Source organism: Osmerus eperlanus, chromosome 8 (genome assembly GCF_963692335.1).
Source record: "Osmerus eperlanus chromosome 8, fOsmEpe2.1, whole genome shotgun sequence".
Classification (NCBI taxonomy): Eukaryota; Metazoa; Chordata; class Actinopteri; order Osmeriformes; family Osmeridae; genus Osmerus; species Osmerus eperlanus.
The window spans coordinates 8,355,505-8,367,602 of record NC_085025.1 but is presented as its reverse complement, the minus strand read 5'-3'; the positions used below and the strand labels follow the sequence as shown (position 1 = coordinate 8,367,602).

Genomic DNA, 12,098 nt, shown 5'->3' with positions numbered 1-12,098 from the left:
ACAAAAGCCAGTAGACAATCAGTTTTAACGGTTCTGTAATGAGCTATTTCTTAGTAAAATACAACAAAGAACACTGAAGACCATGGGCGTGGCTGCAGGGAGCGGAACACACCTTTCACTTCAAAAAAACACTTCCCGGTTATCAGTTTCGCAACGGGATGGGCTAAAGGGACTGCGCTACGATCATTAAAGAAGGGAGGGATACGGACAACGAACTCCTTCCGCACATCACTCCTTGAGCGTAGCCAACGGAGCAAACCGGAGGTACCGTTTTCACCTGCTTGCCAACGGTACTGGACGGAAGCTACACCGTAGCATGGATGCTTTGAAATCTGCAGGGAGAGCAATTATCAAGAGTCCCGGAGTTCCGCGGCACACATGGGGAACTTCAAAGCACGAAAGTAAGTGTTTTCTTTATTATTCTGTTGGTAATTGTTTATATTACACTCACTGTTTTAAAGACACAACAATGTAGAAGAAACATGAAAACCTGTCACATAAGAGCATGACAATAGGCATCATGCACCTTACAGGCTATATTGAAGATAAATTGACTACACTTAATTAGAATATATTTTTTAATCATCAATCCTCATAGACGAAATCTTGCAAATTCTTCTATTTCAATGTCTTTTATTTCCGCTCATAAACGGCAATATGACACATTTCCTGGGTCCTAACGCCAATCCTGTTATTACTCTACCTCACGCTCGGTACTTTAGCTTCCATTAGGAAGCAATACCTGGACTTGCACAAAATTGAGAGAAGTTTGCTGTTTCTGCAGTGCTAAAGTGAAATATGTGAAGTTGAATCAGGTTTCATAAACGTATAGTGCCAAGGAGTAGAATAGCATAGTGATGATGACCATGCTGTATTCCTTACATGTTTCTATTTTAGAACATACCTACCATGTGCATTAATGCAGCAAGAAAGATAAAAGAATAATGCCCATCCTCCACAATCACAACCAAATACAGAACACTTGTCCTCCTTTCTCTCGCCATTCCCTATTGGTCCTTTGTATGTCAACTTTGCTGCTACTGGACAGTTTATTCCAGTTTGCTGGTTTACTATAGAGGTCAGAGAAACAGCCCTGTGTCACATTACAACAGACAGGAGAAGAGCGAGTTCAGAATCAGAATCAGAATGGGATTTATTCGCCATGAAAGTTTGCACAGACAAGGAATTTGCTTTGGCAGGAAGGTGCATACAATAAACATATAGGGACCTAAAATTTAAATATGTGGACTATCTATAATAAGGGTACATAAACTAGCAGTACTAAGTACTAAGTTGCGACTGTGCTTGAGCTCATAGGCAGCTCTGGCTGTCACTCTGATGTGTGGAGTGTTTGGTTGACGACTTAGTCTCCAGGCAACAACACTTTAACCTCATACTTCTGTGTGACAACCTTCACACTTTTTAAGAGCTCTTGAAATCCACACAGACTAACACAGGGTGAAAAGACCCACGGAGGACGTTTTTGTTATGTTCAGTTTCCCTTTAAACACAGTTTTTATGAAGATACTTTCTAGAGTTGAGGCATGGGAGGCCACCTGCAATTAGAGCATAAGTATACGTACAGTATAGAAACAAGATAAAAGGGAGTCAGGTGGCTGAGCGGTTAGGGAATCGGGCTAGTGATCTGAAGGTTGCCAGTTCGATTCCCGGCCATGCAAAATTACGTTGTGTCCTTGGGCAAGGCACTTCACCCTACTTGCCTCGGGGGAATGTCCCTGTACTTACTGTAAGTCGCTCTGGATAAGAGCGTCTGCTAAATGACTAAATGTAAATGTAAAAGCTACATTTCCTACATCGTCACTCAGTATTTCTGAATACTGCCTGCAGACAGCACACACAGCATCTCAGTAGATGTTACAGACTGACTCATTTAACAGCCGCCATTCAGATGTGCGCAGCAGCTTGAGTCATTCTCCAAAATGAGGTAAATTAATTATTAAACTCAAGTGCGAGCCTGAGGGATTTAGATATGGTCTCAGTGGATTATTATTATTGCAGCAACTCCCCAGTTGTCCGGGTGTCATCTCATCAAGGACTCTCATGAATTTGAACACAGGCTGTCAAACAAGCTTCTGCCAAGGAGGAAGTTGGGTTTTATTTTGATGACAGAAGACATTGGCTGATATAGTTGTGTGCTGGTTCAGATATGATGAAGAGGGGGAGCACGAGAGAAAGTCATTTGAATTTGGAGGGGGATGGGTTGCTTGGTGGTTGGTAAAATATTTGTTTTCATCCCTGTCCACTTTGAGGACCCCCCAACACGTAACAAGTCAAACTCTCATTTTTAACATACAAGTTGTTAACTTGTATTGGCTTTGAGGAAAGAGGATCCTAGGTCCAGTGTCCAGACATGTACACACGGATTGCCAAACTTTACTGAGGAACAATGTGGGCCTGTGATTTCAGGGGTGCAGATGTATTGCTTTACAGATGAAAGGGGGAGGAATGAGTCTGGATTAAGAACAACAAAATGGCCTGACAATGACAGTCTTCATTGTCATAATCAAAAATCAACTTCTATCTTTATCATCGTAATCATACATTTTATCCTCCATGTCATTATCAATGAAAATGTTTTCCAATGAACAATATCAACGAAGGTTCTCGTGGCAGCAGCTTGTCTCATTATCATGCCTTCTAACAGATGATGTCGTCATCCTATCACCAAAAAAAACATCCTGACGCATGAGTCAGTTTGACGTTAGTGTGAGCTTCTGTTATCAGAATAAGAATCAGATTAAAAGACACAATGACAATTATTTCCCAGTCATGTGCAACTTCCAGAAGAGAGAAGCAGTGGCTAGCTGTTGAAATGAAACGTCACCACAGGAATCGGGCTGCAAGAAGAAATGTGACCACAGCAGTAGCAGTGAGAGTGACAGCTCGTGTCCAGAAGCTACTTAGCTGTCAATCTGGATAAAGGATGACCTTTCTTTGCCAAGCGTGGTGGCAATGTGTCAACCCTGGCAGCTGGGAAGCAAACTGAGTTTAGCACCCTGTGCCAAATATTAATAATCGATGTGTTATTCGATGTAGAATGATTCGCTTAACCCTCACAAATATTATCGTTGATGTAGAAATTGGACAACTTTTATGTCTACATCTTATGTCCATAATTTGAAATATTTACAAGGCTATTGAGGATGTTTTGACTGTGAGAAGAAATGTGGCCAGTCTCCAGCTGATCTCTAGCAAAACATCAGGCGACTATAAAACAAGTGACTGATCACCTCATTCAACCGCAGTAATGACTGCAGATTTTAGGCTAAGTGCATTGTTGAATAATTCAAAACGTGCTTGGCCATTGGCCCGGTAACCTCTTAATTATACTCTGCTGTCTGGTCGCTGTGTCATACAAGACAAATATCAAGTCAAAACACAGTCTTAGTCATTTAATGTTTTTTCCTCAATCCTCTGATGGATCTTAATTTATTTGACATTATTGCCAACAATGCTCTTTCAAACCCGACAGGGTAGCCTACTATCAGAGGAAAGTGCTATTGAACCAAATGTGTCAATCACAAAACTAAACAAAGGTTGTTATTTTGTAGTTGGACTTTAGCACAGTGCTCCCATGGTGGGTGATTGGAGGTTGCCCTAGCCAAACCAGCTTAACTGACAGAAAAAACCCCAGTTCCTCTTGTCCAACCCTTTTTCGTCCAAAACCAAAACTACAAGCGCAGCATTTCTTTGGCGCTTCCTGTTGGCCATCATCCGTCGAGGTCACAGTCTCTGGCAGCGCTGAGGAGGACACAGCACGTGCCTGGAGTGCTCTGCTAGTTGTCCTCTTGGATCCTGTCATAGGAAACAGTGGCGACCTTTAGATGTCCCAAAAGGTCAAACCTGACTGCTGCTGGGTACAGGACTGCTTGCTACATGCTTGAGCTTTGGTCCCCAGCATATCTCTGGGGGGGTGGGAGGGAGGCAATGCATGTCAGTGTGCTGTACAGTATATGGCTGCTGGGCAGCAGAACAGCTTTTTAGTCCCTGTGGTCACATTTATTATTGTGTTGTTGTTGTAAAAAATAATCCACTGTACCACAGCTGAATCATACAGTAAAACAACATTGAATTTTCAGTTGTGACTCATTCTGTACATCATCCCCTTAAGCAGAGCTTCACTGAACCTATTTCGCTCCCTGTAATGTCAAGATGCAGCAAATCTGTACAGAAGAGTGATCTATAATAGTCCAATTCAGCAATCGCTAGATCAGGAAGAAGAGAAACCTGGGTGAGTGACACGCCAGCGGTCTTATGAAACTCGACACTAACTTGACTGAGTGAAGCAAACGGAACTGCATGCTCCGCCCCTCAAGGGGCAATTATCTCTCCCCGAGTCTCATTAAGACACAGGAAGTCATGAGTCAGGGAAATGGCAGCGAGGAGCCGAGACCAGAGACGTAGTTGGGGTGAAAGGAAGAACAATGTAGTGTGATGATGATGGAGAGAGTGTGATAAAGGAGGTGTCAGATGTGCATGACTGTATCACATGGGGCCATGGTAGTGTCTGGAACAAGATGACTATGATGACGATGTCACTGTAGAAGAGATTGGTGTGTGTTGTCCTTCCTGCCCGTGGAATGTTAGCTATGGAACTCACATTGTAGAACCTTTCAGCCCCCTTTTTTAAGATATTGTTTGGCCATTTTCAGCTTTCTTTTTTTTGAGAGTGACAGTCAGAGAAAGACGAGAAAACAGGGAGAGAGAGGAGGGATTACATGCAGGAAAGGCCCAGACTGGAATCCGGGCCCCTGCAGTAAGGTCTTAGCCTGTTTGGAACGCAGTCTACCTGGTGATCTAACAGGGCGTCCCAGACCTTTATCTGTGCCAGTATTGTTGATGGAAACCTCTCAGCTTTGTAATTAACAAGAATTCTTTGCTGTTATATGGATTTATATATATATATATTTTTTTTCTCATAAGGGCACTTGCCTGCTTTTTTTTTTGTGGTAAATTAGTTTTCTGCTTGGTTGCGCTTCACAAATATTGATTTTCAAGCCCAACTGTACATTTATTAAAACTGCAGCACATCATATTCTATTCTTTGCAACAGCTCTATACAGATTTTTACAGACTATTGATTTTAGTTTCGAAGCCCTTGACAGATTTGTAAAGGCAATGCATAGTGTTGTCTAGGAGGAGAGAAAAAGAGATGAGTGCAATTTCAGACCGACCTTTATATGTTAACCAATACAGCAGCGCTTGCCTTTAAACATTATGGGAGTACATTCCTTGAGTACATTTACCCAAATCAATTTACACATAATTGATCTTTGATCATTGCAACAAACTGTATAAAGATGATTTGGGATCTTTGTGCTTACAGTAGATGGGTGTCATAAATAATGTTACTCCCTGTTGTGACATGAATCCTGCTTGTTCCCACACCACCAGTACAAACTATTGTCTCACTCTCCTCACGCTCTTTTCTTCTTCTCACCCTCTTCTCTGTCATCTGTCTTTGCTCTTCCAATTCTATTTTCCGTCTTTCACTTCCTACTTCCATCGCTCTCTCACTCTTACCTCTCAAGATCTGTTCCCTCTTCCCGAACCACTCTTTTTTGTGTGTCTCTATGATTCTCTATCTATCCTGGTCTCATGTACACTCAGTCTGACTGTTGAAATCTGCCTGTAAAGTGCACCTCTACATGAAACAAATGGGTTCCCTGGCTTGAGGTGAAGTGAATTATGCAACAGGAGGAAACTGAGAAACACTTACACAAGAGGGCCTCTCTCTCGTTTTCTCTCTTTTTAAATGTGTTCATGCCCTTCACCCACACTCACACATGCACACACACACTCCTGCGTCCTTGGGGGAGAGTTGATGTGCTGACATCATAGCCCTCTCTTTTTGATATCCTTGGCAGCTGTCTGTGAAATGTGATATGCTGTCACTTTAGTGCAACACGCTTTGAAGATGTTCCCATTGTTATTCTGTATGTGTACACAGTCTTTTGGAGTGTTTTGGTTTGTGTGTGCTGTGCGTGTTTGTGTGTGTGTGTGTGTGTGTGTGTGTGTGTGTGTGGGGGGGGGGGTTTGTGTCAGTTTGGACAGCATGTGTGTTTGTGTCAGTTTGGACAGCATGTGTGTTGGTCGGTGTGCATTGTGGATGTGTGCATGTGTTAGTCTTCCATTCTCATCCACCAGGAGTCCGCAAATGGGAGCAGCGTTCTGTTCCTTCCCCATGACAGATCACCTGAGATCCTGATACGTCATGTCCCCTTCTGAGCCGAACGACGAGAACACCTCGCCCACAGAACACCACCATGTGAAATATGACCGGGTACAGACAAAACTGCACCATACTAGCAGTACCAGCTGCATGTATGGATGAGTGGAAGGCTAGGAAGGACCTAGACTGAAGAACATAACAAGAATGTCTTATTGCATCTCAGTTAATCATAGCCCTCCTAAACTCTGACAGACTATACATTTGATGTTGGATGTGTGCATCTTCGGTTTCACCCTTGTTTTGAAAGAAAATCTTCTGTACTTAGACATACTTTTCAATAAAAATGCAATACAATAGGAACATAAATCGAAATGCATATTTTGCAAGGAAAACAACGCCTCACCTCACCCATTTAACCCGTGTGCTGCCTTCGGGTCACATGACCCAAAGGTTCGTAACGAACCATCGTTGTTTTTACCCAATACAAAAACAAATAAAAAAAAAATTCTTTTAACCTTCGCAATGTGGGGGGTCTGAGACAGCCCGACGCTTAAAAGAAAATGCTTCACTTTGTTTTGTATGCGGTAAAGTTCTCGCAATACGACGGTGGGTCACAATGACTGATGGGTCAGAATGACCCGAAGATAACACAAGGGTTAAAAATGCACCTTTAAGGGCTAGTTCACCCAAAACGTTTTGAGATCCTGTACATTTTGGCCTTCAGCCCATCTATACTCCCCTTTATGAGCCTTTAACCTTACCAAACTTCCTAAACACAGTAGCTGCTCCCATACACTCAGCAGTAACCCCTTCATTTCCATAAAAGCTCTTGAAACCTGAGTGTTTCAAGGCGAGGCATACAGCTGTGTCAGACTGGCATCCATCAGTCTGATGGAGAGCTCTGCAGAACCACATACCATTAACAGGGATTCCCCTTGGGAAGCCCTCCCCCTAAGTCTCCACCTATTAATGGGGAGCAGAGGAGCTCTTTTTTTGAACAAGATTGGCAGCAGTACTTGGAGGGAGGCTTGCCTCTTCAATGCCTGTCTGAGAGGTGTTTTTATTTCTTTATCGTCGCTACTCTGGGATGGCCATTTTGTTCTAAGCACATGTTTCTGTAGCTTTTTTTCTTGGATCTTTGAATATCACATCCTTTGATTTATTTAGTTATTGACTGGATTTTAAAAGTTTTCTTTATTGAGCCATTCAATCTTTAGTTTCCAATGACGTGAATAGATTAATAGACGATCAAAGCTCCATTTATATGCAAGTATTGAGATGAAAGTGACATAAAATTCTGGGGGGAAGATCCATATCAGCGGAAATAAATATAGAAAAAATGGGCCTTGGTTAGATTTGCTGCAGTAAACAGTGTTCTAATGCCAGAAAGATTAGCCTTCTGTATGATCACCTCCAGGGTAGCTTCCCCAGCATGCCCGGCTCTGAATAGTTTAGCTAAAAATATTGTCTAAGCGAGACTTGCCAGCATTGTGCTCTGTTGGTATAGCATATCTCTCAGTATCTACTGCATTGTCTGCAGTACTTTTTGCCTTTTATATCCAGGGGGACTGGGCCCCCACAGAGCATGTTAGATGCAAAAATTAAATAAACATGCATTTGTCAGAAGACCTGGGGGTTGCACTCATTAAATAAACTGAGGCAAAGGAGAAATGACACACGGTATTCAAGGAGAAATGGTTACAATCCATGCAGATGAATGGAGTGCATGAATATCCAGTACAAAGATGTATAGACTCTGGTTCACTAAACCTGTGTTAGCCATCAGCTCATGCAATGGAGATTTAATACCAGTTAAATGAACAGTGAATGGACACATGGTGCATGCTGAATTATTTTATTATTCATGGTATGCACTATCATAGGACATTTGTTTCTCAAGAAATCTCCATGTTAAATATACATTTTATTAGCGAGCTGCAAGCGATCACTGTAGAAAGATATTGAAGCAGTTTGTGCTTGGCCTGTGTACTAGATGTGAATAGCTGTCTTTGTAAATTGTATATGTTTTTCTACAGTTTGTATTGTTAATTGGGGCTTCATTATTGTTCTTTTGCTTAATAGCATAGACAGGACTTTGCTCAATTTCATCTTGATTCCTTTATCTCAGTCTCACAGCCCAAATAGAGAGAATTTTGAAAGGACAAGCTGACACAGCTAACGTCCTTATTCAGCACAGACCTTGAATGAACAAAGGCGCTGATTTAAAGGTTCTTCTGGTACTTGAATTTGACGCACACACACATGCACACAAACAACACACACACACGTACACACAATATAAACCTACGCACACAGACTTAATGTAATGGCCCTTTATGATTCCAAGGAGCTACCCAAGGTGAGGCATTGCCATGCTATACTGTAAGTTGAAGCACACTGTAGGTGAATCCACACAGTATCTCTTTAGTGGGTCAGTGTGCAGATTTGCCCCCCTTAAACACTGACCAGTTGTTTTCATTGTGAAGTGAGAGGGACTCAGACCATTGTCTCCATATGGCCTCACCTTATCAGCTCTGACACCTTCAGTGGGAATGCAACCATGACAGGAAGTGATAAATGGTTCCAACCGTGACCTTTGGCGGTCACGTTCAACCTCTATCCCCCTATTCAGAGAGGACACGCGTGCTGTTTGAACAGTTGTTGACGTGCGGGTCCTGACAGTTTTTTTTCTGTGCCGAATTCTTTATGCGTTTTTGTATGATTGTTGTTCTATTCTGAATTGACCGTGTGCAGTCCTGAACTAGGTACTGTTTATTGATTGCTGTTTTGGTTGCGTCTGGGTCTTTTGTGTCTACAGCATGTACTGTAATATTACTATACCCACACACCGATCTCACATCGTATCTCTCGTATAGCGTAATATATGACCACAATGGGTGTCTTTCTTCTATATGTACACTCTAACAACCCACAGTGTGTGTGTGTGTAACCTACACTATGCTACACACTACACAGGTTTTGCAGATGTTATAGAGAGACATTCAAACAACCCACACTGTAAACATTAGCACTTTACAGCAGGAATAGGCCCATAAATAGAATGAGGGTTCTGGAGCAGGTACAAAGTTCCCTTGTGCGTGAGTGCACACTCACTGGAGGACATACCTTAAACAGTACAGCACATTCAGCACTGAGTTCACTTCAGAGTGGAATGTTTTAGTTGATTTGGTTGTGTGGCTAAAACAACTCATCTTATTATACAATGCAGTCATGTTTTGTTCACATAGACTTAGGAAGTGTGTGTGTGTGTATAGGACTAAAGATATTCAAAGTTCCTGGTCGCGCACTTGTTAAAAATGTTGAATACACTTGAAGTCAGGATACCTGATTAGATCCATTTTTAATCCAATTAAATCATGTAAAAAAAAGTTTTTCCCTTTTTTACAGGCCTCATCACACAACGCTTTACAGGTGCATTTAGATTCCAACTACCAGATTCCAACTACCAAAAACGAAGACATTTTTAAAGACAAGGCAGAACTACCTGCGATGGGAAAGGGAAAGTGATTATAGAGCAGCCAGTTCTCATATTTTCACACAAACCATTATTTGGGTTGGATAACAGCTTAGGCAGATTGACTGGTTGGATGTAGTTCAAATAGCTATTCTATCCTGAGAGTTTCTCAAGTCTACTGCATGAACCAACTTCTGCCATGTTACTGTTAAGTTCAGTAAGGGCGACTGTACCATTTAAATGTAGAGGCCTCGGTCTGAACTCTTCTAATTAGTGATTCGCTGATCCCAAGCGGGTGTCTCAGAGTGGGAGGGGTCAAGGCCTTTATTTGCATAAGGAATGCATCCAAAAGCCAATTAGCAGTCATCACATACAGGACCTGCCTTTGATCTCTCTTTTCATAATGAGGACATAGTTCTGAGGATTGGTATTGTTTACATATTCATATGCAGTTCTGCATCGGGAGTTTTTATTTTTTGTTTAGTTTGTGTTAAGTATTTAACATTTTGTTTTCTGGGTAAGTCCACTAGGAACATTCTTGTCTTAACTAAATCCCAATTGGCCATTAACCAGAAACGGTGAATGTTGTGATTAGAGGCGTCATGAATCCTGAAGGCATGGGATTGTTCTGAGGAGTGTTGGACATATGTTTCTGGATGGTTTGGAGTATTTGCGGGCAGATCTGAGATTTCAACTCCTTACGAATGTCTCCCTGAAACTCCTTGGTATCGTTTCAGCCAAGCACCTGTCATGATCCCCTGAAGGACAGGACAAAACCAGAGACGATATTCTCTTCTTACAAATTCTAAAGAAAACACTCAATTAACTCAGGGGGCACTCAACATTTCCCTCCTTTTCACATCCCAGACCAAAGCGTGAAAAGCTCATTTCACTTTGCAGTAACTTTTATTTGCTCAATCATGCACATGCCGGATAAATCGAGTCATAATTAGGATCAACAGCAGATAGGGCTTTTGAAGTGAAAGCAATTAATGAAGATTCTTGGTGAATAGAGGGGGGGGGGGTATTTTGAAGTGAAGCCCCTCTTCCTCACCCTCTCTGAATCAACCTAAGACCCTGGAGGGCAATGACTCGATTCATGCAACTGAATAAGTTTAGCGCTTGAGAAGATGTTGCCCTGACAGGACTCCTGATAGGAGCTTACTGAGGGACTGCTGTAGAAGCTATAGTTTCATTGTCTGATCCTACCCTATTGATCAATATAGAAAAAAGGGATTCCATTTTGTTTAAATTAGATTTGAATATCAAATATGTTTTTCCAACAAGGAATTTTAGATTCCATGTCGTACTTTTTAGGGATTGAGGCATCCATTTTGTTGGTTTAGCTTGTCATGGCTCGTCAGTGAATCAAAGCCTAAGATTATTCAGCTGAAGGGTATTGTACTAGCCCCCCACTGCAGGTTCGGTTTGTCTGTGTGTCTGATGCCTAGCCAAGGTGTTTTGTAATTTAATTGTGGTGCACCTCGCCTTGTTGTCAGACGGCCAATGATAATGGCTGCGGATGCCTGGCAACCGCTGTTGGTTCCCTGATACCGTGTCTCCATTCTGCCATTGTTTTTAGGTTTTTGTTGTCGGGTCGGTGGTGGTAACAGTACGTGAGTGGCTCTCAGCTGTATTGGTAAAGAGTGTTGTAGGAGTCACGCATAGATACAGAGAGAGCGAGGAGGGCATACAAATTGATGGAGAGGGGAAAGGCAGAGAGAGAGAGCACATACGTTTCCCTTCTAAGTGTCAACATGACCAGAGCCAAGCAGAAGTAAGTAAGTAAGTAAGACTTTATTTATATAGCACATTTCATACAAGAATTGTAGCTCAAGGTGCTTTACATAAAATCAATAAAAACAATAATACAAGTGATAAACAAGTCAAACAAAAATAAAAATCCCAATAAGATCTCTGTTCAAGAGAGAAAACAACTTTAAAAAGTAGGAAAACCCTTTTGAGATAAAATTACTTAAATGCTTCGGTAAAAAGGTAGGTTTTAAGCTGTCTTTTAAAAATGTCTAGAGTGTTAGCTTCCCTAATATTTATGGGTAATTTGTTCCATAGTTTTGGGGCGTAATTGACAAAGGCCGAATCACCAATCTTCTTATGACTGCTTCTGGTGACCTCTAATAGGCCTGCATTTGATGATCGCAGTGTTCTAGCTGGTGTGTAGTTTATAAAGGAGTTAGCAATGTAGCTAGGTCCTTGTCCGTGTAGAGCTTTGTATGTGAGGAAAAGGACCTTAAAGTCAATTCTGAAGGTAACAGGGAGCCAGTGTAAAGTAGCTAGGACAGGACTAATGTGTTCTCTCCTTTTAGTTTTGGTTAATAATCTAGCTGCAGAATTTTGAATGAGCTGTAGTCTTTCAGTGGTTGGGGAGGGCCAGGGATGAGAAAAGAGAGAGAAGACTGACTGAGGACATAT

General features: G+C 41.8%; 1 protein-coding gene across 4 annotated transcripts in view; it reads left to right on the top strand.

Annotated features, from left to right (window-relative positions):
• Positions 1–157: 157 nt before the first annotated feature.
• The window catches only part of si:dkey-71h2.2 (low density lipoprotein receptor adapter protein 1), a 31,693-nt gene continuing 19,752 nt past the window's right edge, over positions 158–12,098 (top strand). For all 4 annotated transcript variants that reach the window (XM_062467836.1, XM_062467835.1, XM_062467837.1 and 1 more), the window contains exon 1: positions 158–401. In XM_062467836.1, the coding sequence (XP_062323820.1) occupies positions 317–401 (85 nt within the window). In that variant the 5' untranslated portion in view covers positions 158–316. The remainder of the gene's footprint in view (positions 402–12,098) is intronic.